This window comes from Oryza sativa, chromosome 3, assembly GCF_034140825.1.
Source record: "Oryza sativa Japonica Group chromosome 3, ASM3414082v1".
In the NCBI taxonomy this organism is placed as follows: Eukaryota; Viridiplantae; Streptophyta; class Magnoliopsida; order Poales; family Poaceae; genus Oryza; species Oryza sativa.
The window spans coordinates 10,335,048-10,361,692 of NC_089037.1; the positions used below are offsets into that span (position 1 = coordinate 10,335,048).

At 42.8% G+C, this 26,645-nt stretch overlaps 3 protein-coding genes across 4 annotated transcripts; 1 reads left to right on the plus strand and 2 right to left on the minus strand.

The window, feature by feature from the left end:
• Positions 1-1,913: 1,913 nt before the first annotated feature.
• Positions 1,914-7,247, plus strand: LOC4332527 (ethylene-overproduction protein 1). Its single transcript, XM_015772853.3, has 4 exons — positions 1,914-4,571; positions 5,062-5,353; positions 5,431-5,740; positions 6,490-7,247. The coding sequence occupies exons 1-4, from the start codon at positions 2,527-2,529 to the stop codon at positions 6,717-6,719; spliced, it is 2,877 nt and encodes a 958-aa protein (XP_015628339.1). The 5' UTR covers positions 1,914-2,526; the 3' UTR covers positions 6,720-7,247.
• Positions 7,248-8,025: 778 nt separating this feature from the next.
• On the minus strand, positions 8,026-11,393 carry LOC4332528 (probable inactive receptor-like protein kinase At3g56050). Its single transcript, XM_015773253.3, has 7 exons — positions 11,099-11,393; positions 10,941-11,004; positions 10,166-10,245; positions 9,723-10,088; positions 9,455-9,645; positions 9,223-9,355; positions 8,026-8,902 (listed from the first exon to the last, which is right to left on the minus strand). Exons 1-7 carry the CDS (start codon positions 11,181-11,183, stop codon positions 8,319-8,321), a joined length of 1,503 nt encoding a protein of 500 aa, XP_015628739.1. The 5' UTR covers positions 11,184-11,393; the 3' UTR covers positions 8,026-8,318.
• A 3,305-nt stretch (positions 11,394-14,698) lies between these two features.
• Positions 14,699-21,094, minus strand: LOC4332529 (ubiquitin-activating enzyme E1 3). 2 transcript variants are annotated; one of them, XM_015777318.3, is made up of 7 exons: positions 20,967-21,094; positions 20,560-20,859; positions 19,241-19,458; positions 17,750-18,544; positions 16,801-17,669; positions 16,201-16,633; positions 14,699-15,565 (listed from the first exon to the last, which is right to left on the minus strand). In XM_015777318.3, exons 2-7 carry the CDS (start codon positions 20,840-20,842, stop codon positions 14,969-14,971), a joined length of 3,195 nt encoding a protein of 1,064 aa, XP_015632804.1. In that variant the 5' UTR covers positions 20,843-20,859; positions 20,967-21,094; the 3' UTR covers positions 14,699-14,968. The 2 variants fall into 2 exon arrangements, with proteins under 2 accessions (XP_015632804.1, XP_015632802.1); XM_015777316.3 differs by having other exon boundaries at positions 20,940-21,094.
• Between the last annotated feature and the right edge of the window lie 5,551 nt (positions 21,095-26,645).

Here is a 26,645-nt window from a genome sequence, read left to right on the forward strand (position 1 = left end):
TGTTTAGGGAGGCTTTTTCTAAAGCAGTGTCCTAAAATATTCAAATTCTGATTTGAGAACGGAGTTACTCCCTCCATTCCAAAATATAAGTCACAACCACTCTTAACCCAAAAACCAAGAAATAATTATTATCATCTTGTAGTTTGAATCATCCTAATAAATATAATATATGTATCCAATAAGATTAGATAACATGAGAGTGGAGGATGTTAAAAAATAATAATTTAGTGGAGAAGATGTCATAGTTAATTGTATGCTTACATGCATGTCTTATATTATGGAACATCTAAAAAAGTGGTTGTGCCTTATATTATGAAATGGAAGGAGTATAAGACTTGTTTGAGAAGCTAAAATTATAAGAACCAGCTGGTAGTGTTAGCTTCTAAGAATCTGGAGCACTTCTAGTTCATTTTATGAATTTTATAACTACATTTTCTTATAATTCGGATGAAATGTAAGAAATGTTTAGAGAGCTTAAAATTTTGAAAATCATCTGATTGGTATCTAGTTTCTGAGAATCCAAAAAAGCTAGGTTTTTCAGCTTTTGACTTCTAATTCATTCGTTGGATTATACAACTGTACCTTCTCAAAGTCTGGATGAAAAACTGGACTATTTATGCTAACTTCTGATTTTCTGATTTTGGAGAAGTTACAGCCGCTGGAAACTCCCCAAGACCCCAAATGAACCCTTAGAATGCTTGGGGAGCTTTTAAATATGGGAGAAGATGTATCTGATAGAATCTCCCAAAACAAACCATTAGAATTAGAAATAAAAAAAAATAAAAGTTAGAACCCAACTTCTTGGAATTCTTAAATTGATTATCAACCAATTATCTTTTAGAATTTTAAGCTAGTATTGCGTCTTGGTACTACACTTCCCTACCTTCACATTTTTTCACACTCGACTATTAGTGGATACAATATACGCCTGACCATTTGTACGCGCGTACACGCACACACCCACAGGTACAACATCTTACACGTGCAAACTGTGCTGCTAGCCGTGTCACGATTTGCACTCGTGTACCGCTAGTACCGATAAAAATCGGCTTGTACCACGAAGAAACCGACCCCTACTCCCCTAGTCGTGTCGCGATTTGCCGGTCTCATGTACTCGTACGACGCAAAACTGTACTCATATGTACTGCTCCTGCCTCCTGCACTGCACACGAAGCGATCGAAGCTTTTGGGATGCAGACACGCAGTGCACGCCAGCCTCGGTCGGTCCTCTCCAACCTCCAACGACGCACCAGGGTACGAGAGAGACAAGGCAATGCCCGATGAAACGGCGCGCCTGTGCCACGTACTCCCTCCGTCCAAAAAGAAAAATAAACCCTAGATCTCTGTGTCTGACGTTTAACCATCCGTCTTATTTAAAAAAAAATTAAAAGACAAGTCACGTATAAAATATTAATCATATTTTATCATATAACAATAATGAAAATACTAATTATAAAAAAATTTTATATAAGACAGCCAATCTATGTTTTTTTTTTTAAACAGAGGGAGTACAACGCACCGTGCCCACCCGTGTGTCCGTGTCCGACCCGAGAACACCACCGCCACCGCAATGCAGCCCCCGAATCGGTGAATTGGCTGGCGGGTGATGTAGCCGGCTCGGTCACAAACAGTGCGGCTCGTGCGTGCACCACGACGTCCCTAGCTAATCTGGCCGCTTTCTTGGGCTCTTCCTCCCCTCGCCGATCCAATCACTCGCTCGGTCGGGGGCTAATCACCAATCACTCCGCATGATTGCTCCACACGTACGCCCTTTCGTCCGCGGGCCCCTCCACGCGTTCCGGATCGTGGACTCGTTAACTTAACCTAAAAACGACTTGGGCAAATGGGATCGTAACCAACGTTACATACAGCAACATCCCCTCTGGTCTGGTCTGGTCTGGTCTCCTCCTTTGTTCTCTTCTTTTCGTATCCTTTGATCCTTTCCCCCCCACTTTTTCTTGCTAGTGGCTCATCATCAACATTTTATTTTGTTATTAGGAACTAAAATAAAACCAAATCACCCTTCAGAAATGCAGAAGATTTTGAGCACATTTCTTTAAGATATTTGATACTATCTCATAGATATAGCCCTCGTTTTCCTATTTTCTTTTGTTGGCGAGAGAAAATCAGAAAAAAAAAACTGAAAGCTGGCTAACTAAAAAAATCCGAGCTTGATCGTGCAGCGGACGGTGGCATGGCAGCTAGGGGAACCGGGAAAACCATCCGACTTCCGCGCCCCTCCCCTTCCTCTCCTCTCCGCGCTCTCCCGCGGCGCCCACGCAACCAAGGCAAACGGGCATTAACCGCAGGCGCGCGACGCAAGCGATCGACGCGCACGCACGCACGGCGGGGGAGCGCAGCGCGCGGCCGCGCGGGGAGGTCGGAGCAGAGGCCGACGCGCGCGCGCGCACGCCGCACGGGCCGTTCCGCCGGCGCCGCCGCTGTGGTATGATCGCCGGGGTGGTGGTGATAGGAAGGTGAGGCGCAGCGCGGGAGGAGGGGGGGAGGGGGGAGGTGGGGGTCATTATGACGAACAACTTCCTGACGACGATACGGAGCCTGAAGCTGATCGAGGGGTGCAAGGCGGCGCAAATCTACGCGTTCAGCTCGGCGGGGGGCGCGTCCACGTCGGGCTCCGGGGATGGGGCGGGGAAGCCGCTGCCGCCGCCCCAGCCGCGGAGCTTGTCCGTGCGCTCCGCGTCGGTCTGCTACCCGCACGCGCCCTCCACGTCGGGGGCGTTCGTGGCCGACTCGCCCCTGCCATGCGGGCTGCCCGTGGCGGCGGCGCTCGAGCCGGCGCTGGACGCGTGCCTGCGCCCCGTCGACCACGTCAAGGCGCTTGCCGCGTCGTTCCGGAGGATGTCGTCGGCCGAGGCGGAGGGCGACGACCTCTGCGACGTGTTCCTGGAGCAGCACGCGCTGTTCCACGCGCTCGGGGACGCCCGGCTGCTGCGCCGGGCGCTGCGGGCCGCGCGCGTCCACGCCACCGACCCGCACCGCCGCGTCGTCCTCGCCGCCTGGCTCAGGTACGAGCGCCGGGAGGACGAGTTCGACCCGATGCCCCCGCCGCTCGCGCCCTGCACCCCGACCACCCCGCTCCTCGAATGCCCCCGCGCCGCGGTCTTCGCCGGTGAGTCCCCTGGCGTCGACCCCATCTGCCCGTGCCGCCGCCCGCCTCCTCCTCCCCCCACCCCTCCCTCATCCCGCTTCAGGCGTAACACATCAAGCATCGACCAGATGGTCGAGGACGACGGCGACGTGGAGACCAATGACCTGTGGTTCGTCATCGGCGAGGAGGAGGTGGCGTGCGAGCGCTCGTGCATCGCCGCTCTCTCCAAGCCGCTCAACACACTGCTGTACGGCGGGTTCGCCGAGGCGCAGCGCGACCGCATTGACTTCACCCGCGACGGCATCACGCCGTGCGGCATGCGCGCCGTCTCCGCCTACAGCCGGCACGGCCGCCTCGACGACTTCTCGACCGACACCATCCTCGAGCTCCTCGCCTTCTCGAACAAGTTCTGCTGCGAGGGCCTCAAGTCCGCCTGCGACAACAAGCTGGCCACCATGGTGAGCGGCGTGGAGGACGCACTCTCCCTCGTCGACCTCGGCCTCGAGGAAGCCGCCCACCTCCTCGTCGCCGCCTGCCTCCAGGCCTTCCTCCGGGAGCTCCCCAAGTCGCTCTCCAACCCCGACGTCGCGCGCCTGCTCTGCAGCCCAGATGGCAGGGAGCGCCTCGACATCGCCGGGAACGCGTCGTTCGCGCTCTACTACTTCCTCTCGTCCGTTGCCATGGAGGAGGACATCAGGTCGAACACCACGGTGATGCTGCTGGAGAGGCTATGTGAATCTGCGGAGCGACCATGGCAGAAGCAGCTGGCATTGCACCAATTCGGGTGTGTGATGCTGGAGCGGGGTGAATTCAAGGACGCGCAGGGGTGGTTCGAGGATGCCATTGCCGAGGGCCACACGTACTCGCTCGCCGGCGTGGCGCGCTCCAAGTTCAAGCGTGGCCACAAGTACTCGGCATACAAGATGATGAACAGCATCATGGAGGACTACGAGCCGGCCGGGTGGATGTACCAAGAACGTTCACTGTACTGTGTTGGGAAGGAGAAGATGGCTGATCTCCATATAGCAACAGAGCTCGACCCAACCCTGACATTCCCATACAAGTACCGTGCCGTTGTGTTCTTAGAGGAGGACATGGTTGAGTCTGCTGTCGCAGAGATCAGCAAGGTCCTTGGATTCAAGCTGGTGACTGACTGCCTTGAGCTCCGGGCATGGTTCTACCTTGCACTTGAGGAGTATGAGGCTGCAGTGCGGGATATCAGGGCGATATTGACGTTGGATCCTAGTTACATGATGTTTCATGGAAAAGTGCATGGAGAACAGCTGATCGAGATCCTCCGAGGGTATGTGCAGCAATGGGATATGGCGGATTGCTGGATGCAGCTCTATGACCGGTGGTCAGAGGTGGATGACATCGGCTCTCTGGCTGTCGTTCAGCAGATGCTCACCAGGGAACCTGGGAACAGTAGCTTGCGGTTCCGACAATCACTGCTCCTATTAAGGCATGTACCTTTTCTCTCTTTTCATTTGACAATGGATCCCATTTTCTAAAAAAATTGTCGAGACTAATCCCACCAACTGAATCGTAAGTTTGATATTTTCATTAGCTATAAAAAAAAGTAGAATTGATTGAACAGCTCTTTGTGTGCTTCCTTTTGTCTGATAATTTTGTGGGTCAATTTAACTAGCTGATCATTGCCTATGCTTTCTTTTACATATAGGAGTGCAAGCTTTATTAAAATTGGAACCAAATTTACAAAAATGAAAATAATTTGTAAGATTGTTGGTGTGAAGGCTCATGGACATTAGTAAGTTATGCTCTAAGCTATGTTTCCGTGCGTGTACAGATTTTTTTTTGTGATAACATAAAAAAAAAGTGGGGGATCGAAGATTATTATTTGATAACAAAAGGAGAGAACCAAAATGATACTACTAATTTGTAGTTTGTTTTGTTCATGGGCTTAATATTTTTTTCTTTCTCGTTCATTGTAGACTAAATTGTCAAAAGGCTGCGATGCGTAGTTTGAGATTTGCACGAAATTGTTCGGCTCATGAGCATGAGAGACTTGTATACGAAGGATGGATTTTGTACGATACTGGACACCGTGATGAAGCACTTGCCAAGGCTGAACAATCGATTAAAATCCAAAGATCATTTGAAGCCTTTTTTCTGAAGGCATATGCTCTAGGGGATTCCAGCCTTGACACAGAATCTTCACTCTCTGTTGTTCAACTTCTAGAACATGCTAATAGTTGTGCATCTGACAATCTTCGCAAGGGACAAGTAAGAACTATTCATTGTCTCTCATTTGCATGATGATATCGATTGATTATTTGCTCTAACAACCATACATTTTTCAGGCATATAACAATATGGGGAGCATATATGTGGATTGTGATTTGCTAGATGAGGCAGCTGAATGTTACAACATAGCATTGAATATAAAGCATACACGGGCGCATCAGGGTCTGGCACGGGTCCATTACCTGAAAAATAGGAAAAAGGCTGCGTATGGAGAGATGTCTGAACTAATAAAGGTAGCTAAAGACAGTGCATCGGCATATGAAAAACGGTCGGAATATGGTGAAAGAGATGAAGCAAGAAGTGATCTCAATATGGCAACACTTTTGGATCCTACAAGGACTTACCCTTACAGATACAGAGCAGCTGGTAAGTGCGCTTAAACATATTTTGTGGACTTCTTTCATTGTTTTGATGTCTATGCTATGGTTGCAGTCGCTTTGACTTAGTAACACCAAATCTCATGGATTTGTAGAAGGCTTGCATTCTGTTTAGATTTGCATGATAAGATTACTACCCATTGATTTGTGTCAGAAGATTTGCGGAGACATAGCTGGTCATTATATTTCAGTGGCTCATAACGGTTTTCGTTTGGATCTTGTAGTACTTCTCATTTACAGTCTAGTATTCTCTATGACCACAGCTCTACATTGATGTTATATCTTCCAATCCCACTACACAGTTTTTCCGAGTTGCATTTTGACGAATATAAATGATCTTTAATACTCCTAGCATTTATACTACCTCCGTTTTAGGTTATAAGACTTTCTAGTATTGCTCATATTCATATAGATGTTAATGAATCTAGGCACACATATATGTCTAGATTCATTAATATATATATGAATGTGGACAATGCTAGAAAGTCCTATAATATGAAACGGAGGAAGTACCATTTAAAATGTAAGTAAGATATTAGCTGGTACAGAAGTTACAGTTTATACTTACCAAAAGAATTTCATGCCCTGTTACAGGAACGGCTAGTGATGTAGTGCATGCCATTGCTACCTTCTTCAGTTTGCATTTTTGATTTAAGAATGCGCAAGTTGACAACTAGTATTATAGCACTGTGGAGCACAATACTATACTACCGTTTTCCTTTTTGCGTGTTTTCTCAGTTCTGATGGACGAAAGCAAGGAAGACGAGGCGATCGGAGAGCTCTCACAAGCAATAGCTTTCAGGGCAGACCTCCAGCTGCTCCATCTCCGGGCAGCATTCTTCGACTCCATGGGCGACAACGCCAACACCCTGCGGGACTGCGAGGCTGCCCTTTGCCTGGACCCGACACACGGTGACACCCTGGAGCTGTACAGAAAAGCTTCTACAAAAGCCGAACCACAAAGCTAGTAAAATAACCTGTGCACTCGCCATGCCACCTCATCGTCGCCATCTTCGTCGTCGTCGATTCAGCTGCAGATTTTTTTTTTCTAGGCAGGATGATGAAACGATTGTTCCTTCGAGAGAGCTGTGAAAGTAACAGATTAACAGAAGCCCCTGCGGATCAGTGAGGCAGGATCACGAGAAGGTACACAGTACATAACACATGATTACGAGTGTAAGTATTACAGTGCTTACTCCTACTAGCTTGGAGGCACCGGGAAGACAGAGAGATCCACAGGAGATGAACATGTTGTAAATTATGATAGCGTTGTGTAAATGGCAAAAGAAAAAAGAAGATTTGTTATGTACATCAAAGATAACAAATCGCTCCAGAAGAGAGAGCTAAAGAGGAAGCAACGGTGTCCTTTAATTAGACCGGGCACATACTTTTCCCCCTTTTCTTCTCCCCTTCTTTAATGCCTTTTGATCTGTATTTGGAGGCACGTTTTCTCGTTGCTTAAGCTTTTCCATGATGCATTCATGCAGGCAAGGCAAGATATTCCTCTCCTTTTTTTTCAGCAGCAGAACTCTGTACTGTTATTGTGTTATTGTCATGAGTTGTGGCTACGGCGTGCGGCCAGCTCAGATCATCCAGTCTGGTGATCTCAAGAACTGTTTGTGTTCTTGAGAAGCATGATCCAGAAAGCACTGGCATCCATGTTTACTGGGATCAATCTGTAGGATGGAATACAAGACCAAAGCCGGTGTCACACGCTCACACCAATATCTACATATATATTTTTAACCAGCTTTTATTAAATAAATCATTTACAAAACCAATTATTCATTAAGAACATTGATAATGGCAATGATTCTATACATTCATCAAAGCTTGAAAGCTTTTATCAGTAGTCACTATTCACTAATCATTCAGCCATTGGTGCAGCCGTGCAGAGATAGCAGCTTATTATTTTGGTATCAACTCCCGCGGCGTCATTTTAGTGCCATACCGGCAGATGATAAGAGGAGGACCGTCTCATCGAGAACTCTTTAAAATAGAAGGCATTGCCAGCGTCCCAGGGCGCAGAGCTGCGTGGTTAGCACTTAGCACATACCAAGTGCTTTCCACACAAAGCAGAATATTATTTTTTAAAAAAAGATAATGCAGCATGATGTTTTTTGTGGGACACTTCTGTTTGTGGAGGGTCCCACAATATGAATGAATTAAAATCTCTCTACAGTGTTTCTTAAAACATTTAGCTGGAGCTAGTATTCTTCAATGAATCATTGTGTTAGACCGAAAGAAAACAAGTGCAGAACAACATGCCAAAGATGAAACTCAGAACTCTTTTGTCCATTGCAGAGTCAGCTAAAATGTTTGCAGTTCAGTCTGCTGAAAACTAACCACTCTTTTACATGTAAAGTAGCACTCACTATATCTGCAGCTATGCACAGGAAACAAACATTCAGAACATCTTCTAAGATTCTACCTGAACACAAATTCCACGAGCAAGATTAGCGGCAACCGACAAACGAAAGAATTTTCAGAACGAGACATCAGACATGAACGCCATTCTTTCCCCGCAAAAATTTTAAGAAAAATGCCATTCTTGATGCAGCTAGTGATTAGCTCTCGGAGGACATGATCTCCAGCTCAGCCCACCACAGCGGCGACACCTTCGGAGTTGCTCCGTCCGGACCCAGCGCGGTGATCTCCCTCATCCGAGCTGCAACCTCCGCCATGGTCGGCCTCCTCTTAGGATCAGGATCAATGCAGCTCCTCACCACTTCGCACAGCGAACGCGCGGCTTCTTCAGAGAAGGAACCGATGCTCGGGTCAATCAGCTCTGCGAGGCGCGTCTCGCCATCGAAGTAGCGAGACGCCAGCCGTTCCAGTGGCCCGTCCTCCTCAGAATCGGGAACTCTTCCGGTCAGCATCTCCAGCAATACCATGCCATACTTGCGCACCGTGTTCTCGAGGTCCGAGGAGGAGCTGGAGTTGCTGGTGGCTGGATTTGGTTCCTTTGCACCGCTCCAAAATTCAAGGTCGGACACCTTTGCAGCGAAATCGTCGGTAAGGTATATGGTCGTCGAGTCGAAATTCCTTGGCACAACAGGTGGTTTAAGCTGATGCATATGCTCGAGACAGTAAGCGATTCCCATGGATATCCTGAGCCGCGTCATCCAATCCAGCTTCTCGGCTTCTCTAACTGCAGCACAACCGTGACAACACAGTCAAATTTCAATACATTGACCCACAGCACAGAGTAACAGAATCAAATGAATCAAATTGGTGATAGGTGCAGCATATGCAGCTGATTCGTACATATATGAACTAACAAGTCATAGCTTAAACAGCTGTTATCAGCTCACCATGGTCATGCATAGTTTATCACTGGAGGACCTTTTTATGATGTTCAGTTTGTTTTATGAGGTTGCTGATATCTTGACCAATGTTCAAATAAAAATGTACCGACAATTTCTGGACATGATGATGAAGAGAATCATGATAACTGACAAGAACACTTACCATGCAGATACTCAAAAAGTGTTCCATTTGGAGCATATTCAAACACCATCACTCTGGTAAAAGGTTGCTCTTCCTCACAATAGCCAAGCAAGTTCATAAAGTTCTTGTGGCTTACTTTGGACAAACTTGTGATCTAAAATCATAAATTCAGAGTAAGCAAAACAAATATATATGAGAAATAGGTAACAGTATGTTGCAAAAAAAGGTGATAGTACAGTTAACAATACAGTACCTTTCTCCTGTACCGAGATTCACATTCTTTTGACCAATCGTCTGCAGACGTTACCAAACTTGATGCCACTGCTATTTCAACTCCACTAGATAAAGTTCCCTTGTACAGTGTACAGGTAGATGTACAACCAATTATATTGCTAAAATCCTCGCACGCTGTTTCCAGCTCTGATCGTTTCAATGCAGGCACACCTATAGATACAATTGCTGTGTGATGGATTCGGAAAACTGCCGAGATACTTATATATGCAAGTAGGAATAAAGCATACCGGTTACAAAAGCCTTTTGCAATTGCCCGCTAAGTCCCGTTGCCCATGGCCTCACAGTCCCCATCTTTTTAGCTCGGCAGTAGAATGCACCAGCTGCTGATATGATAAGGAGAGCAGCAATCCCTGCTGCGATAAAACCATAAGTTGTCCAGGAACGTTTAAACCAAGAGCGACCTGTAGTTTCAACTGAATGATCGTGCTCAGCTCGCCGAGTTGTAGGCTTAGGCCTAACCAATTGTGGAGGGGTTGTGAATGGATGGTGTGGAGATCTGTGTGCTATGATTTTTGAAGATGGTGATGGTGATGGTGAGCCTTTCGGTGGGGATACCCATGGCGAGGGTGATGGAGAAGACACCGGTCCTGATGCTGTATCAGAAAGTATTTAGTCCTGTGGAAACTCAGATGCTGTATCTCCTCTATGAGATATTGAGATTAGTTGTTACCTGATGGAGATTGTTCAAGTGGTAGAGGAGCTGGTGCACCTTGGTTTACTCCACCAGTCTGCAGAAGTCTTCTAACGTTCCTAAATAAGGAATAGTAATGCTATATAAGCAAAATATAGCTGTTCAGCAAACTTTGGGCAGAATATAGCTAAATATCTGCTATATTAGCAAGCTAAGTGCCTTTTTTTTTCCCGCAGCTGGCAGTTAAAAGGCCCATTTTCCTTGATTAGTTTGTGTAATTTGTGAAATCATTTTTGGATTAGATTATTCAATCTACTACTGTTCTTTTGAAAAAAATAGTGTACTACTGTTTCTCTTTCCAATACTTGTATAATAATTCAAGTTGAAAAATCAGTGAGATGTATGCAACGGCATCCTCCAACCTAGGTACCTACTCTCCATGTATTTCTCGAATGAACACAGTAAAAAGTAACAGGTGATGTATGCTAGCCAACAAACTTTCGGGATAATCATGCAAAGAAGAAGCATGGCATGACTTATTAGATTTGTTCATGACGCATACTTCAGACGAAGTAGTACAAGTAGAACACTATTAATTGCTCCCTATGCATAAAAAACCAATCAATTCAACTCAGAAATGCACACATGAATTCATCATGGTGAATACCAAACTGATTATCTGTGCTATCCTGTCAGACATGAAAGGCAACAAGGTAACACTAAAACCATCTATTCTCCAATTCAGGTCTCGACAATTACAAATTACTGATTAAAAACTAACAAAGAAGTAAATTCTCAGAACCAGAGCACCCACCTAGAACCAGAAGAAGCACCAATGCTGCTCAACCCCTCCTCTCCAACTCCGAGGCCTTCAGTCCCTGAAGCAAACCAAGAAGGTAAACCACCATATCCCCAAATGCACACCCAGAAACCCTGAAGAATCCAAATCTTGAGAAAAAAAGAAAACCAAACCTGCGCCGCAGAGCGGCCAAGAAACCGCAACCAAGAACACAAGAAGACGAAGAAGCAGCAGCAGCCTCGGGCACGGGAGCTCCATTGCTTCAGCCGCAGGGCGAGTGAGGAGAAGAAGAGGAATGGCGCGGTGGCATCGACGGGAGGGAACCCGAGAGGAGGTGGAAGCGGAGAGGGGAAGCGCGTGGTTGGTTGGGGAGAAGGGCGGTGGCTGGCGCCGACGACGACGGCGAAAGTGGCAGCGGAAGATGGTGGGGAGGAGAGGGAAAAGGAGGCTGCACGAAGGCGACTCCACAACTAGCAGGAGGAAGCTTTGGTTTTATTTTATTTATTTTTTTAAACATGTTTGGTTTGTTGGTCTAATTATGGACATCAAATTGATTTAATTGAGTAATCATTCCGGACCAAACCATATTTATGTTGTACTCCATCCATCCCCTAATACAAGGGATTTTAACATTTTACTTACATTGTTTGACTATTCGTCTTACTAAAAAAAATTAAAATTATTTTTTAACTTACTTTATTATTCAAAGTAATTTAAGCATAACTTTTCATTTTTTTTATATTGGTACAAATTTTTTAATAAAACGAGTAGTCAAATAGTGCCACCAAAATATCAAAATCCCTTATATTATGGGACGGAGGGATATTTTCTCTTTTTTAAAAAAATAATTGTAAATTGAATTTGAAAAAAAAAAGAAGTTACATTTAGAGAAAAATTCATAGATTATACATGTTCTATCATCATGGATTCATAGTCGCAGAAAATCACAGGTTTATTAATTAGTGACATTTAACCCAGAGGTCTGGTAACGACGCTACGTAATTAGGTCGGCAGGGGACCAATTTAGAGCATTTCTAATGGGTAATGTCGATAGCAATGTCTATCTTTATTTATATCGCATAGAAAGGAGTATATAAATATTTTTCTCAATGCATAGTATTTATGAATGGACCAAAAATAAATAGTCTTAGTTCACACAATGACCATAGTATTTTCTTATAAATTTTGTTAAAAGACATTCTCCCCTAATCTAATGCCAAACTTGTTAGTTGTCTGTTTGAGTTATATCTCATGTAAAACACCATCATACTCTCTTTTTTAAATCTGTTTTTACATTTTTCAAAATATCTATGTTTAACTTTAATTTCTTGACACCTATCTAAAATTCTACTCCCTCCGTCCCACGATATAAGGGATTTTGAGTTTTTGCTTGCAACGTTTGACTACTCGTTTTATTCAAATTTTTTTTATAAATATAAAAAAACAAAAAGTTGTGCTTAAATTACTATGGATAATAAAGTAAGTCACAAATAAAATAAATAATAATTTCAAAAAAAATTAAATAAGACGAGTGGTCAAACGTTGCAAGAAAAAACTCAAAATCCCTTATATTATAGGACGGAAGTAATATGTAGCAAGAGCATTAATTATCATGAACGCTCCCATTAAGAGTGCTAGGTTGTTTTATCGACTAGAAGCATACAAATGATTACTACCTCCGTATCAAAGTGTTAGTATTTTTTTATTGGTACATGTTTTAAAAAAGTACTCCCTTCGTCTCATAGTAGGATTTTGACATTTTGCTTGTACTGTTTGACCACTCATCTTATTTAATTTTTTTTTTGCAAATATAAAAAACGAAAAGTTGTGCTTAAATTACTTTGGATAATAAAGTAAGTCAAAAAAATAAATAATAATTTCAAATTTTTTTAATAAGACCAATGGTGAAACAGTGCAGAAAAAGTTAAAATCCCTTATATTAAAGAACAGAGGGAGTAGGTGAGAATAAATGGAAGAAGTATATGATTGGTTGAGAAGATAAAGTAGATGAAAGAGAATGATTGTGATTGGTAGAGAGGAAGAAGTATATGTAGAAATAGCTTTATTTTTGGGACAATGTATTGTGCTAGAAATAGTTATATTTTGGGACGGAGGTAGTATATAATAAGAAAATTTTAATCTAAATTTAGAATTTTGTCTGACTGGTTTTCTAACTAAAAGAGAACCGAAAATGTCAGCCGGTAACCGGTTCTGGCCAAACCGGTATGCCGAATCCTGGTCCTGATGCCGTACAATTGATGTGTGGTTGGAGTAGACATCACGTGAAAGAAGAAACGAGACGCCGCTATCGCCATTAAACTCCCGAACACAAACGATGATGACGCCTCAGCTGCTGGACCGCGATCAGTAACCACTAACCACACTACTACTTGTACTGCCTCCCAGTGGTACTTTGAGTAGAATCAATATGCACAACTTAGTTTAGAGACCTCACATGACACCACGTACATATGGCATTCATTTGCAGCCAATGGCAGACATTTGGATAGGAGATCATCACAGTAAACTAATGAGCTCGTAATTTATTAATTTGAGGGATCACGTCGTCGACCGTTACAAAGTCTACTGATCTGAGTTAATTATTTCACTCTTATTTTATAATATATAATATACTTGTGTATCGTCGGAACGAACCGAGTCTATACTTGTTAAAATGGTGTGAGTGCATAAACCGTAGGATACACAATTACTAGCTGATCACGGTGGAATTAGTACTGAGCACCATTAGAGAGGGCCAGATTGCACGAGAGGTAGTAAAAGGGCGTTTACTACCAAATTACACGTTGTATGCTCGTTCGTTTCACGCTCCTAAGCAGCTAAGCTCCTTCCCTGTTGGTCGTCGTGTTTGGGATCGTCAGATCGAGATCGAGGGGACCTAGGAGGTACCCCTCCGTGAAATGGAGAGAGAGTATATTTTTTCTCCTCTTTATTTTTAAGACATAGGGTTCAAACACAAACGCTTATAACATGGCGTACACTCATCCTTAAAAGTAAATAGGTACATTCTACTTCTATAAGATTAGTAAGATATAATTGGACACCCATGGTGTTCTTGACGCTAGTACTCCAAGTCTCCAATGCAGTGGTGAGTGGTGACTTCGTGAGGTGCATGTTGGTTGGGGTGTTGAAGGCACTCGCTCGTGGAGTCGTGGACTGTTGAACGGGAAATCCATGCATACCTGTACGGTGCGGCTATACACAGTTGGGAAGCAAACCTACTAGTACTAGCAAGCAGTAGTAGATTGCAACTCGCCATTTGTACTAGTACATCACGACGATGCCGCAGAAAACAATTGCTTTGGTGTCTTTTTAGAGTGGAAGATCACGGGCCACTGCCCACTGCATTGTCCATTTGTCCCCATGCATGTGAGCGGAGCACTATGATGATGATGTTTTGCACTCTACGGGTGGTCGAGTGAACAACAAGGAAAGCGTTGGTTGCACCAAGCGCGCACTCTTCTGCTACCGCGACGCATGCGCCGGACGCAATCAGATCGTGTGCACTGTGTTAGCGTTCGGACTTTTTCTTTGTACACCTGTGCAACTACGCCTCCGAACTGATTAAAATTAATCGAAGGGAGCATACTAGTAAACACAGGTAAACTTACCATTGTTTAATGCCAACCAATCAAGAACAGCATTTACTGATGGTCAACTGATGACTGCTTCCAGCGTGCGGCAGAGTAGACCACACTGAAAACACTAACACTGCAGGTGGTAGTAGGGCCAAAGCTTGGGTGGGACTCAAAAAGTGGGAAACACCTCAATCCAATTGCAGATATTATGCATTCAGTCAACAAAACATCCATGAGATGGGGCCGCATTGCACACCTGCAAATAGTCGGCATGCAACAGCAAAGGGAGAACACCCACATAAAACGGCAAGGAGAATCGCCACGAGCAACCAACACACTGCGGCGATCACTGGCTACTAAATAATGCATAGAAAGAGCGAACTGACGAAGAGACTTACGAATGCTCAATCTATTTTCACCTCTTTTTTTTTACAGGAATGATCCTACCTACCGGAAGTAAATGGAGATGAGAGGGATGTCGACGTCATTCCCATCATCATCTTCACAGGCAACGACGACATCCAGGTGCCTCCTGTATGCCGGAACGTCCACCTTCGCCACCTCCTTGGCGACATCCACGAGCTTCTTGTTCACTCGATCCTTGTGTCTCGGAAACATGGTGTTGTAAAGCAATGAAGTGCCGCAGGAGACACTGTACGCGCTCAGGCCCTTGTCACTCAGCCACTTGAGGAGTTCTGCGACAGTGATGTTGCCCTCGATAGACCACCGATCCCATATGGTCCATCTCATGTCTTGATGCTTGATCACCTTGGGTGGAAGAGGTTCAGCCATGGAGAACATTGGTATTGCCAAGTTAGCAAACGAATTGCGGTAGTCTTCGACGGGGTGCCCACCAGCCAGAACCTTGTAAAGCTCAAGGCACACAAGTCCTGTTGCCATGGCTGTCGAAGTTGCGATCGCCGGAATGATTCTTCCTGCAATGAACTTCGCCTTCAGCTTGTCGACCTCTTGAATACCATAGTTCCTTGCACGCATATTTGCAAGCCCAGCAATTAAATCCATGTGGAAGTTTGTGTCATCATCCTGTAAAACAATGTATGATGTATAAGCAAAACCAATCACTTCTGTTCATGGAGTGTTTTCTTTATTACACAAACCTAGAAAGTTTTGACAGAAATGCCTATAAAATATGCAAATTTCATGGCTTGTGAACCGAGAAATGCCCCTGGTTAAAAAAACATGAAATGTCTAATTCATGCTTCACACCAAAAATAATGAGGTAAGTTAATAAAGCGCATATCACACCCAACAACAGCCCTTTTAGGTAGGAAAACCACATATATTTATTAGATGCCAGTAAATCAAACAGACTAAAAGCTAATGTGTAAGGGATAAATGACTCTCATTCTCTCCAAAAATGCTGACTGGATCTCTTTTTCTACGGGGAAGGGCAGAAGTCAAGAATGGATTACTATTAACAAGGGAAGAAGGAAACTGATATGGCAACTAAGCTGTATGATTCAGTACAAAGCACATGGCAATGTCTTGTTGATATTTTGCTTATCAGGTGTGAATTTTTTCATCAGTTGATATCCACAGAAAATCAGTTGTTTCCCAGCGTGGAAACACTTTCAAATAATGAACTTTGTACCAAAGAATGTCTTAACAAATGTCTTAACAGCTCACAAAGAAGCTACCAAAAAAACTAAGTAACTAACCTTCTCAAACTGAATAGCCTTCATCTGGAATCCAGGAGGTAATTTTTTTGCAGATGCTTCCAGCTTGGTTAAAAGATCTTCAATAACAGAAGCATCATCAACAGAAGCACTAGAGATGTTAGAAGCTTTCTCATCTGTCTCAATCTTAACCCCACTCTTCGGTTCAAATTCAGGCACTACAACCTTACTAACAGCATCGACCAGATTACTTGTGTTCTTTGCCCAGTCGGGTATGGAGATCCCGAATGACACTGCTCTCAATATGGAAGCAGCCAGTATGAAGTGAATGTGAGATGAATTCACAGTAGAGAATTGCAGTGGGCGAGGAAACCGTTTGGGGGCAGACCAGAAAAAAGCACCCGTGCTAGTGACCGCATCTTCAGGAAATGTGAATGTTAGCTGCTTCACACGATTAGCGAAGTAGTCTTCAAATCTGGTCAAAACAAAGGATATGTTATTGCATTGCATTTGAAGGGAGTTTGTTGGATTATATATTTAAGCCAAAATCATACTCATGTAGCTAAAATGGAAAGTGAAACAATAAAAAAATTAATTATTGGATCCACTAAAAGATGAGTGTATAGAGACAATAGATCATACTTCAGTCTAGCCCAGGCAATGCAATCTTCAAATCCATCACATCGCTCCTTGTCAAGGCATTCACAAACACGCTCGAGCAATTCCCTTGCTTGAGCATCACCTGCCTTTCTCATAGCAGCAGCATATTGAGCTGGATTGGAAATAAAAGAGTTCACTTCATTTGGAGTTTTCTCTAGCAAACCCTCAAACTCTGAACGAGCCCATGTCAGACAGTGGTCAATATTGTGTGGGAAAGAGTGGACTGTGCACATTGGTGCCTGTTTCTCAGGAGGGTCTCGGGATGCTCCATAGTTTTCAGTAAGGTGAGGAATTACCATTTGTGTATTGCATTTTGGACCCAATGTTCCAGATTCCAAAAGTGGTTTCTGGAAGTACAAGCATCTCATATCCATGTACATCCTAGCATTAACATTATCAAGTGCATTGATGATGACATCAAGGCCCTCCCAGAATTTGTCATGGAACACATGCTCAGTCTCTGGACAGGCACGATTCTGAAGAGCATTAATATGCAGGCTGGAGTTGATAGCACTAGCCGCTGCAGCTGCTACAGTAGATTTAGCCTGCCCAATATTCCAATCACGAAACAGAAATTGGCGGCTCAAGTTGCTTTTCTCAATGATATCATCATCTGTTATAGTTAGCTTTCCTTTAAGGCCACAAGATACTCCCATTAAAGCAAGATTCTTCAAGAATTCACACCCAAGAGCACCAGATCCCACAACAAAAACATTGGCATCTCTCATCTTTTTCTGAAGCTTAGAACCAAAAACAGATATCTGAGCATCATAGCGGCTATTCAATGGTTTCAAGTCTTTTGAGTCCAATGGATAGGTTGGTAGAGATTCCGCTGAATCAAAATAAAAGAACTGCAAAGACAAGAGTTATATCAGACAAAAACAACATATTTACTTCAGCCATAAAAGAGTTTACAGTTCATAAAATGCACCTGGTATTGAGGATGAAATTTCCCAGAGCATGCCTTAACAACTTCTTGGCCGACAATGCCACCAAACATCGCAGCCATTGGGTTTAGAACAGCTCTAGAACCACTTGCAAAATTTCGTAACAACTTCCCATCAAGCTCATCCATCTTGTAATCAATTGTAGCTTCATTGACAGAAGCAACAAACTCAATAAACCTTTGAGCATCTTGGTCACAGCCAGCACCAGGAAAGCGCCCAAATTCTTTCCTGAACTTATCCAAAGCTAGAAATGCGAAGTGCAGAAGAGGAGGACGGTCAAACTTTGAGAAATCGCTCAAAAGGAAATTCCCTGGTTCTCTTATAGAATCTCTGAGACTCTTGAACTCTAAGTTGATCGGCTCTTTCACCTGAGTAACAATTCCACCTTTTGCATAAATACCAAATTTACTTGTATCCTCCTGGATGCAAAATGAATATGGCCTTGCATTTATTATCTTCCTTGGCTTGCCATCATTTAGTTCTGTCATCCCTTGGACCTCTGAGAAGACAACAAGATCACCATCTTGGAATTCAAGGCGCTCATCATCAACGCAGGATATCATTGCAGGATTGTCATTGCTGATGGATGCAATTATACCAGTATGTGGTTCTTCACCATCAACATCCAGAACGGTAAACTTAGGCCCAAAGTCACAAAATACACTACCAAAAAGACCACAAACTTCTGCTTTGATAAAAGAAATTGAAGGCTGGTGGTTACGACAATAATCATCAAATTCAAACGCCTTGTCTAGACTTATGTCAGTGAAAACAACAGCCTGTAAATCAAAACCAGAAGCATGTTTAGTACATAAACATATCTTGTATAATAGCTGGTAAACACAGGGATGTTTAATCAAAATTACACAGTGCAAACCAAAGATTAATAGCAATACTACGAACAACAAAGTTATGTGGTGACAGCCAACTGTGTAGGCAGTGTAGCGTTAGCAAAATATTTGCTTCAGTCATAAAAGGTTTATTAATAGCTCACATTCAGGTCACTTGAATAGATAGTGCTAGTTATATAGATTGTCACATCATCCATGTCACATACTCCCTCCATCCCATAAAAAACAAACCTAGTACGTGATGTGACACATACTAATACCACGAATCTGGATACGCCTCTATCTAGATTCGTAGTACTCTATCTAGATTCGTAGTACTAGGATGTGTCACATCCCTTACTAGGTTTGGTTTTTACGGGGCGGAGGGTGTACAATTGAATCAAAAATACTACAGTAGGCCTAGAAAAGTAGACCAGGGTCCAGAAAAATAGAGGATCATCCAAAAGACCAGTGTGAGTTCAGTAACCTTTTACCATGTAAAACCGAGATTAACTTCACCATACAAAACTAAATAATAACTTTCCATGTCACTTCAAGCAGAATTCACAGAAAAATAAAGGTAGATTTGCAACCTGTGGAGTTTATGGAAGTACCAGATTTTATCATAGTGAAAAGTTAACAGACCTGAAACTTTGAGAGGTGTTCATTGGTCAGATCTTCTGTCAGAGTAGATATAAGAACAGCATTGTTGAGTTCTTGCAGCTTTGCAGTGCAAGCAACAGCCCTATTCTTTCCAATATCATCTTCAGATAGGAAGAAATTGCCTGATAAGTCCCACATTTCCACATTTCCCATATCATGTAGGGTGATAGACTTAACACCCGCTAAAGCAAGATTCTTCGCTGTATGGGAAAAGATTGTTAGTTTCAAAGATCACACAAACCACATAGACACATGTCATAATAAAGTTATGATAATACCATACCAATAACAACAAGCCACGCAAGCATTAGCATGTGTGCACGTACATACGAAGAATATAGCCACACATTAATGGCCATGTTACTTCCCAAGGAAAAATTATAATTCATCAATCTGGTACATCAATACATGTCTCAAACTTTATAATAGTGGCAGGAACGGGAAAATGGAATAGACCTCGATTTCAATTTCATGAGAGGACAAATGTTTTGAACAAAAAAGCAATCCCAATAAAACTAACAGATACTATTTAACTGGGGGAGCAAGGGTAGCCAAATGCCAGCATCAAAACAAATATATCCAAGGCAGCTGGATCAAATTATTTCCTGTCTCGCTGCCAAAGCTGAATGGTACATATCCGGCTTAGGACTAGCCATCTGTCCATTTTAACACCCAAACCTAGCCAATGGACAAGTCTAAAAAAATCGTAATTCGAACTCAAAGTACTAAGTACTAACATCAGGTAGTATCACCAAAGAAACCAGCAGCCTGGCATTGGTCAGAGTTTTCATAGCAGCAAAGCAACCAGATGTCAGTAGTGGTGTTCCTGCCTTTTTAATCGTGAACATATAGAGCTATCAATGTACATACATCCTACACCCATAAAGAACACCAAACAAGATTTACGGAATAAAAACAGTCGGGCCCTTAAAGGTTTAAGCAACAAAATGTCCCCAAATCCGCAAATAGAAAGTAACAACAACAGCATCCACATTCCTGTAAGTTCCACCTGAAACTCAATTCAAATGCGCAATCTAAGGCCATCACTTAGTTTGCTTCTCTGTACTGTCTACCGATGAGAAACAACATCCAAATTTTATTCATCAGTGCAACAAATCTAACATGCCTGCGCATTGCATTGCTAAATATGTTGTGATGCACCAAAATAATCCACATGACAATAAAAACATCAAACAGATTAAACTTCAGCAAAACTAACTGTAAGCAACATCACACCAACAAAGTACTACTAAGCGAGTATCAATTAAATATCCAGATCAGAAATCGAGGGAGACACATACCAATCTCAGCCCCAAGCCCGTTCAGTCCGGAGACGAGGACGTTGGACGCGAAGAGCCGCCGCATCGTCTCCCTCCCGTACACGGCGAGCTGCCTGCTGTGCAGGTCCTCGTCGATCTCCGCCACCTCGCTCCCATTGCCGCTCACCCCACCCCCACCGCCGCCCGCCTCCCCAGCCACCATCGCCTCCGCCTCCGACGCCGATGCCCCTACCCGCGCCTTCTTCGCCGGCGCGTCGCTGCTGCTCTCAGCCTCAGCGCCGTTCGCTCTCTTCGTCGGAAGCATATAGCGCGACGGACCACCTGCATCGATCGCCACCACCGAATCGAATCAAACATCCAAAAGAAAACTCAAAAAAAAAAACAAAACCCCCAGGAAGAACCAGGAAATGGCGATCGGAGCAGAGTACGGATCGAAGAACGGAGACCGATCCGGATGCGGGCGATCGGAAGGTGGCGGCTAGGGATTCGCTCCGCGCGGCGCCGCCACCCTGTGGATGGTTGTGCCTTGCCTCTTCCCTTCCCTTCCCTTCGGCTTGGATGCTATGCCGGCGGAGAAGAGTATATATAACAGTCGCGTGGCGTGGGGAATGGGGTTTTGCGGCAAGCTGGGCAAGCGGGGGAGGGGATGGATGGTACAGGAGTACAGGAGGAGAGGATTAGGGAGGATCGTGGCCGTTGGATGCTGGTATGGACGGCTGTGATGGTGTGAAGATGGCATACTCGCATGTTTTGCCGTTTGTTTGGCCATATGTACGACTAGAGATAAAACAATACTCCCTCCGTTCAAAAAAAAAAAAAAAAAAGACAAACCCTAGTTTCCGTGTCCAACGTTTGACCATTCGTCTTATTTGAAAAAATTATAAAAAAAATTAAAAAGACAAGTCACGCATAAAATATTAATCATGTTTTATCATCTAACAACAATGAAAATATGAATTATAAAAAAATTTCATATAAGATGGACAGTCAAAGTTGGACACGAAAACCCAGGGTTTGCCTTTTTTTGGGACGGAGGGAGTAGGTGAAACTAGCATGGTAGCATGTACAGATTGATTGAGCGGCTAGTATCGTTATATTTTTTTATATAATAGTATATATTTTTATATTTTATTATTAAAATATACTCACTCTATCCCATAATATTTCCATAATACAAGTCGTGCACATATTCCAATATTCAACTTTTAAAACATTAGACCAACAATTATTATAATATAAATTAAATTTTATTTGCTAAAATTAATATCATCGGATTGATATTTAAATTTACTTTAAGGTGGTTATAATTTTGTTACAATAAACCTTATAGTATATGAGAAATTATAAGTCAGAGATTAGTTTTGAAGACCATGCCAAGTTTGACCGTGTCTTATATTATGAGATAGAGGTAGTATTAAAATATTAATATAATTTTTAATTATGTACTAACTTGACTAGACTGACTAATATGTAATATTCATATTGTAGTGTACTAAAAAAATACACGTGCGTTGCAACGGGTAAACTATTAGCTGATTAGTGTTTAGTTTTTCATGATATGAGCCTTTAAGAAAATATACTAATGCTATTTCATAAAAATAAAAAATACTTAGTAGAGAAATAAACTGATTTCAGCCCGGCCCAAAAGCTTCCGTCCTGCTTCTATGCGGATCGCGCCCATGCGGCCCATGATGGCCCAGCAGCACAGCAGCCCAATGCGGGATCGATTTGAGCCATTCGTTTTGATGGACGGCTCAAATCAGTTCCAAATATATCAAAATCACTGGTGCAACAAACCCAAACCCTAGTTTCACCTTTCCCCCTCCCCTTCCCTCCCCTTTCCCCACCGATGGCACCGCTACCTCTCAGGATCTCCCCACCAACAACGCCGCTCACCCCTCCCCCCCCCCACCGGCGCTCTCACTCCCCGCATCGGCAATCCCTTTCATCCACGTCGGGGTGCCGCCATCGCCCGCTCCTCGCCAGATCCGGTGGGTCGGCGGCTCCCCGGCGGCGCGGTGGCTCGGAATATGGCTCCTCCGTCTCTCTCTCGGCTTCTCCCCGGCGCAGCGGCAGGTTGGCGGATCCCCGACGCAACGGCGATATGGCTGTGGGTCGGCGGATCCCTCCGGCGCAACAACGGTGCGACTGGTCGGCGGCGTGGCGGATCCCCAACGCAACAACGGCGGTACGTCAGTGAGTCGGCGGATCCCTCCCAGCGCAACGACGATGCGGCTGGTTAGCAGCTCCATGGCGGCGCGGCGGATCCCCGGCGCAGTAGCCGGTCAACAGCTCCCGGCAGCGACGCAGCGTGGAGGTCCGGCGAGGAGCGGCAACGTCCTCCCGCTCGCCCCTCCCTTTCCTATGTGATCTGTTTTATGGTCCGTTTAGATTATCTCCTGTCCTATGATCTATTTTGGATGATTTTGTGATGATTCCGATTTGGATTGAGATTTTATTTTTGTTTGGATTATGATAGTTTGGGATTTTGAGAGGGGGTGCGTATTATGGGCGACGGACGAACGAAAGCCTTACGTTTTTTTATGTTTTTTCTCCGCGTCAAATTGAATCGGACTTTCCTTTTTTTGTTTTTTCATCCTTTTTTCGTTATTACATGATATTAGTAGTAAGATATGCATGATATTTATTAATTATTTTAAAATTATAATTGTAGTTAATTCTAAATTGTATTCATATATAGACTCTAAACTTATATTCTAATATTTCTTATTTTTTTAATTCAGTAGTCATGTTATTACAAACTTTATTCCAATACGGACTCTAAACCCTTCTTTTAATATTCCTTATTTTAAAATCTCGAATTTCGGTTATTTATAAATTGTATTTCTATATAAACTTTAGACTCCTATTCCAATATTCCTTATTTTGTAGTTCCAAATTTCTCTCATTTATAAATTGTTTTTTATTATATGTAGTCTAAACTCATCTTTCAATATTTCTTTTTTAAATTCCAAATTTCAGTTATATTCCAAATTGTATTGTATTCATATATTCATATATGAATTTCTTTTTCTAATATTTCTTATATTTTCAATTTTGAATTTTAACTTCTTCTAAGTTGTATTTCTATATGGACTCTCTATTCTTTTTCTAATACTTTTTATTTTTAAATTTCGAATTTTAGTTTTTTTTTTCTAAGTGGTAATTTTGTATGGACTCTATATTCTACTTTTATTTTTTATTTTTTTTAATTCCAAATTTCAATTAGATCTAAATTATATATGTATTTCTATATGCACTCTAAACTTATCTTTCAATGTTCCTTATTTCTAATTTTGAATTTCAGTCATTTCTAGATTGTATTCATATATGGACTCTATATTATTTTTTCCAATATTCCTTAGTTATTTATAGGTTCTATTTCTATATGGTCTCTAACCTCTTCTTTTAGTTTTCTTATTTTTTATTCCGAATTTTTATTAGCTCTAAATTATATTCCTATATCGACTCTAGTCTCCTCTTTCAATATTTCTTATTTTCTAATTCCGAATTTAAACTATTTTAAATTATATTCTAATATGGACACTTCTTTTTATTTTTCTCCAAGTAATGTTGGAATTTCTAAGCTGTCAGAGCAATCGTGGAGGCTTCTTTTCTATTACATTAATAAGTTAAGGGAGTAGCTATATTTTATGGCGTCAATTTTTCACCAAAAAATCGGCAGCATGTATTTACATTAAAAGTCCCTAAACTCACTAAAATTACACACACACACACACACATATATATATACACACACACACACACTCTAATTAGTATGTAATTACAGTGTAAATATGAAGTAATTATGGTATATACTTCCTCTGTCCCATTTTAAGTGCAACCATATGTTTTCGCGCTCAACTTTGCTCATTCGTTTTATTTGAATTTTTTTATAATTGGTATTTTTATTATTATGAGATGATAAAATATGAATAGTATTTTGTACGTGACTTAAGTTTTTAATTTTTTTTAAAAAAAATTAAATAAAACGAACGATCAAAATTGTGCATGAAAAATTATGTCTGTACTTAAAATGGGACGGAGGGAGTAACTAGCATTATACTAATTACTGATACTCAAATTTGTTTATGTGAATTCCTATATCTTTCTACTAGTATTAAATAGGTGGTTCCTGTATACCGCTACAGCCTACGCACGTACTACTACTACACGAATCTCAACGGAGCATCAATGGTCTAAAATCTTAATGTGATTAGCAACAAAAATATGGCGCAACAAATTTAGCAAATCCGTAAGTTAATAGATTATTTTGTTCTTTTACCCAAAACGCAGATGTGAAGATGTGTTTTTCACTAACAAGCCTTAGCTGCTTCACATTTTTTTAGCATATGTAAAACCTCACAAGTGTTGCGTGCACACTTATCAAATTATTTGTGTGGCTCTGTCAACAAAGGCGACTAATTAAACAGAACCTACCATTACAATGAACCAAACTTGCAGCCCCGTTCAATAGCGAAAAGAGAAACCAACAGGGACATAGATTTTCAACCATCTAAATAGTTATCAATTTTTTTAAAAAAAGACAACATAGATTAGTATATGAAAATATATCACTGCACAAACGACTTCTACAAGTTATAACAAAAAGAATAAATTAAACTGAAAATAGTTATCGTACATTCGCATCTATATTTGTTATTTTTGTTACAACTTGTAGACAAAGTAAAATTTTAACTTGCGTGTTTGTGGATTGATATAATTTATATTAATCTATCTTACCATTTTTTTAAAAAATTTATGACTATTTATATGACATACAGGATTATCTTCTTCTCGAGGGATGAAATCATTTTCCCAAACCAACAGGAGGAGAATCTTTTCAGCTGCACCTAGGCTGAACGTAAACCAACAACAACAACAATTAATCTGATGGCCTGTAACTTAACATACCTGGTTCAATCTTAACACACAAAGAGACACATGATCACACATTCCATCTGGACCCGTTTTCACTTCAGCAAAGATGAACTTGGGAACAAGCTAGGTCAGGAGGTGTCAATGCAAGGGTCCCGTAGTTCGAGTTCGAGGATCGTACGTCTCTCATCAACCACGCACGCCGACGTCTACTCCCCGCGATCCGGCGGCGGAACTCGTCAGCGAGCACAGACTGGCGCCGGGAATTAACCCAAAAGGGACCAGCAGCGTCTGCTACTTCTTTCTGCTCCGGGAGGGTGGGCCAGCGCGCGATCGGCGGCGCCGGCGGCGAGAGCGTGTGGAAGTCGGAGTGTGGCAAGAAGGCCGTACGTACGTGAGCGGCGCCGATGGCCGCCTCGAGCGTCGGGTACCTCCAGAAGTTCTCCCCTACGGTGTCTACGTACGAGCCGTCGATCGCGGCGTCGCCGTCGGGGTCGGCACGCACGTTCTCATGCACGAGGCTTGGGTGGTGCATGACCGATCGAGTACGGCCTCGACGACGCCACCGACGGAGCGCGCGGAGAAGCATGCAGGTACGTGCTTTGCAAGGTGTGTGTGTGTGTGTGTTATATATATATATATATATATATATATATATATATATATATATATATATATATATATATATATATATATATATATATATATATATATATATATATATATATATATATATATATATATATATATCGCTCGCCGCGCGCGGTCTGCGTGGAGGCGCGCACGGCAAAGGCGGCGTATTATTCGTCGTGCCGCGGCTCTCCAAGAGGATCGAAGGCGGACGACGGCGTCGATCACCCGGCCGGAGGCGCCACCGAGTGCGCGGCCGCAGTAAGAGGCCGCGGGAGCGAGAACGAAGAGCAGTTGCGCTAGCTCCTGCCGGAGTTGGACCTGGATGTGCGCTGCTGTCCGCCTGTACCGCGCCGATGGACGACGACAGCTTGGGAATGGAATTCAGCACGGCCACACGATAAAACAATATACTCCCTCCGTTTCGAAATGTTTGATACCGTTGACTTTTTAGCACATGTTTGACCGTTCGTCTTATTCAAAAACTTTTATGAAATATGTAAAATTATATGCCTACATAAAAATATATTTAACAACGAATCAAATGATAGGAAAAGAATTAATAATTACTTAAATTTTTGAATAAGACGAATGATCAA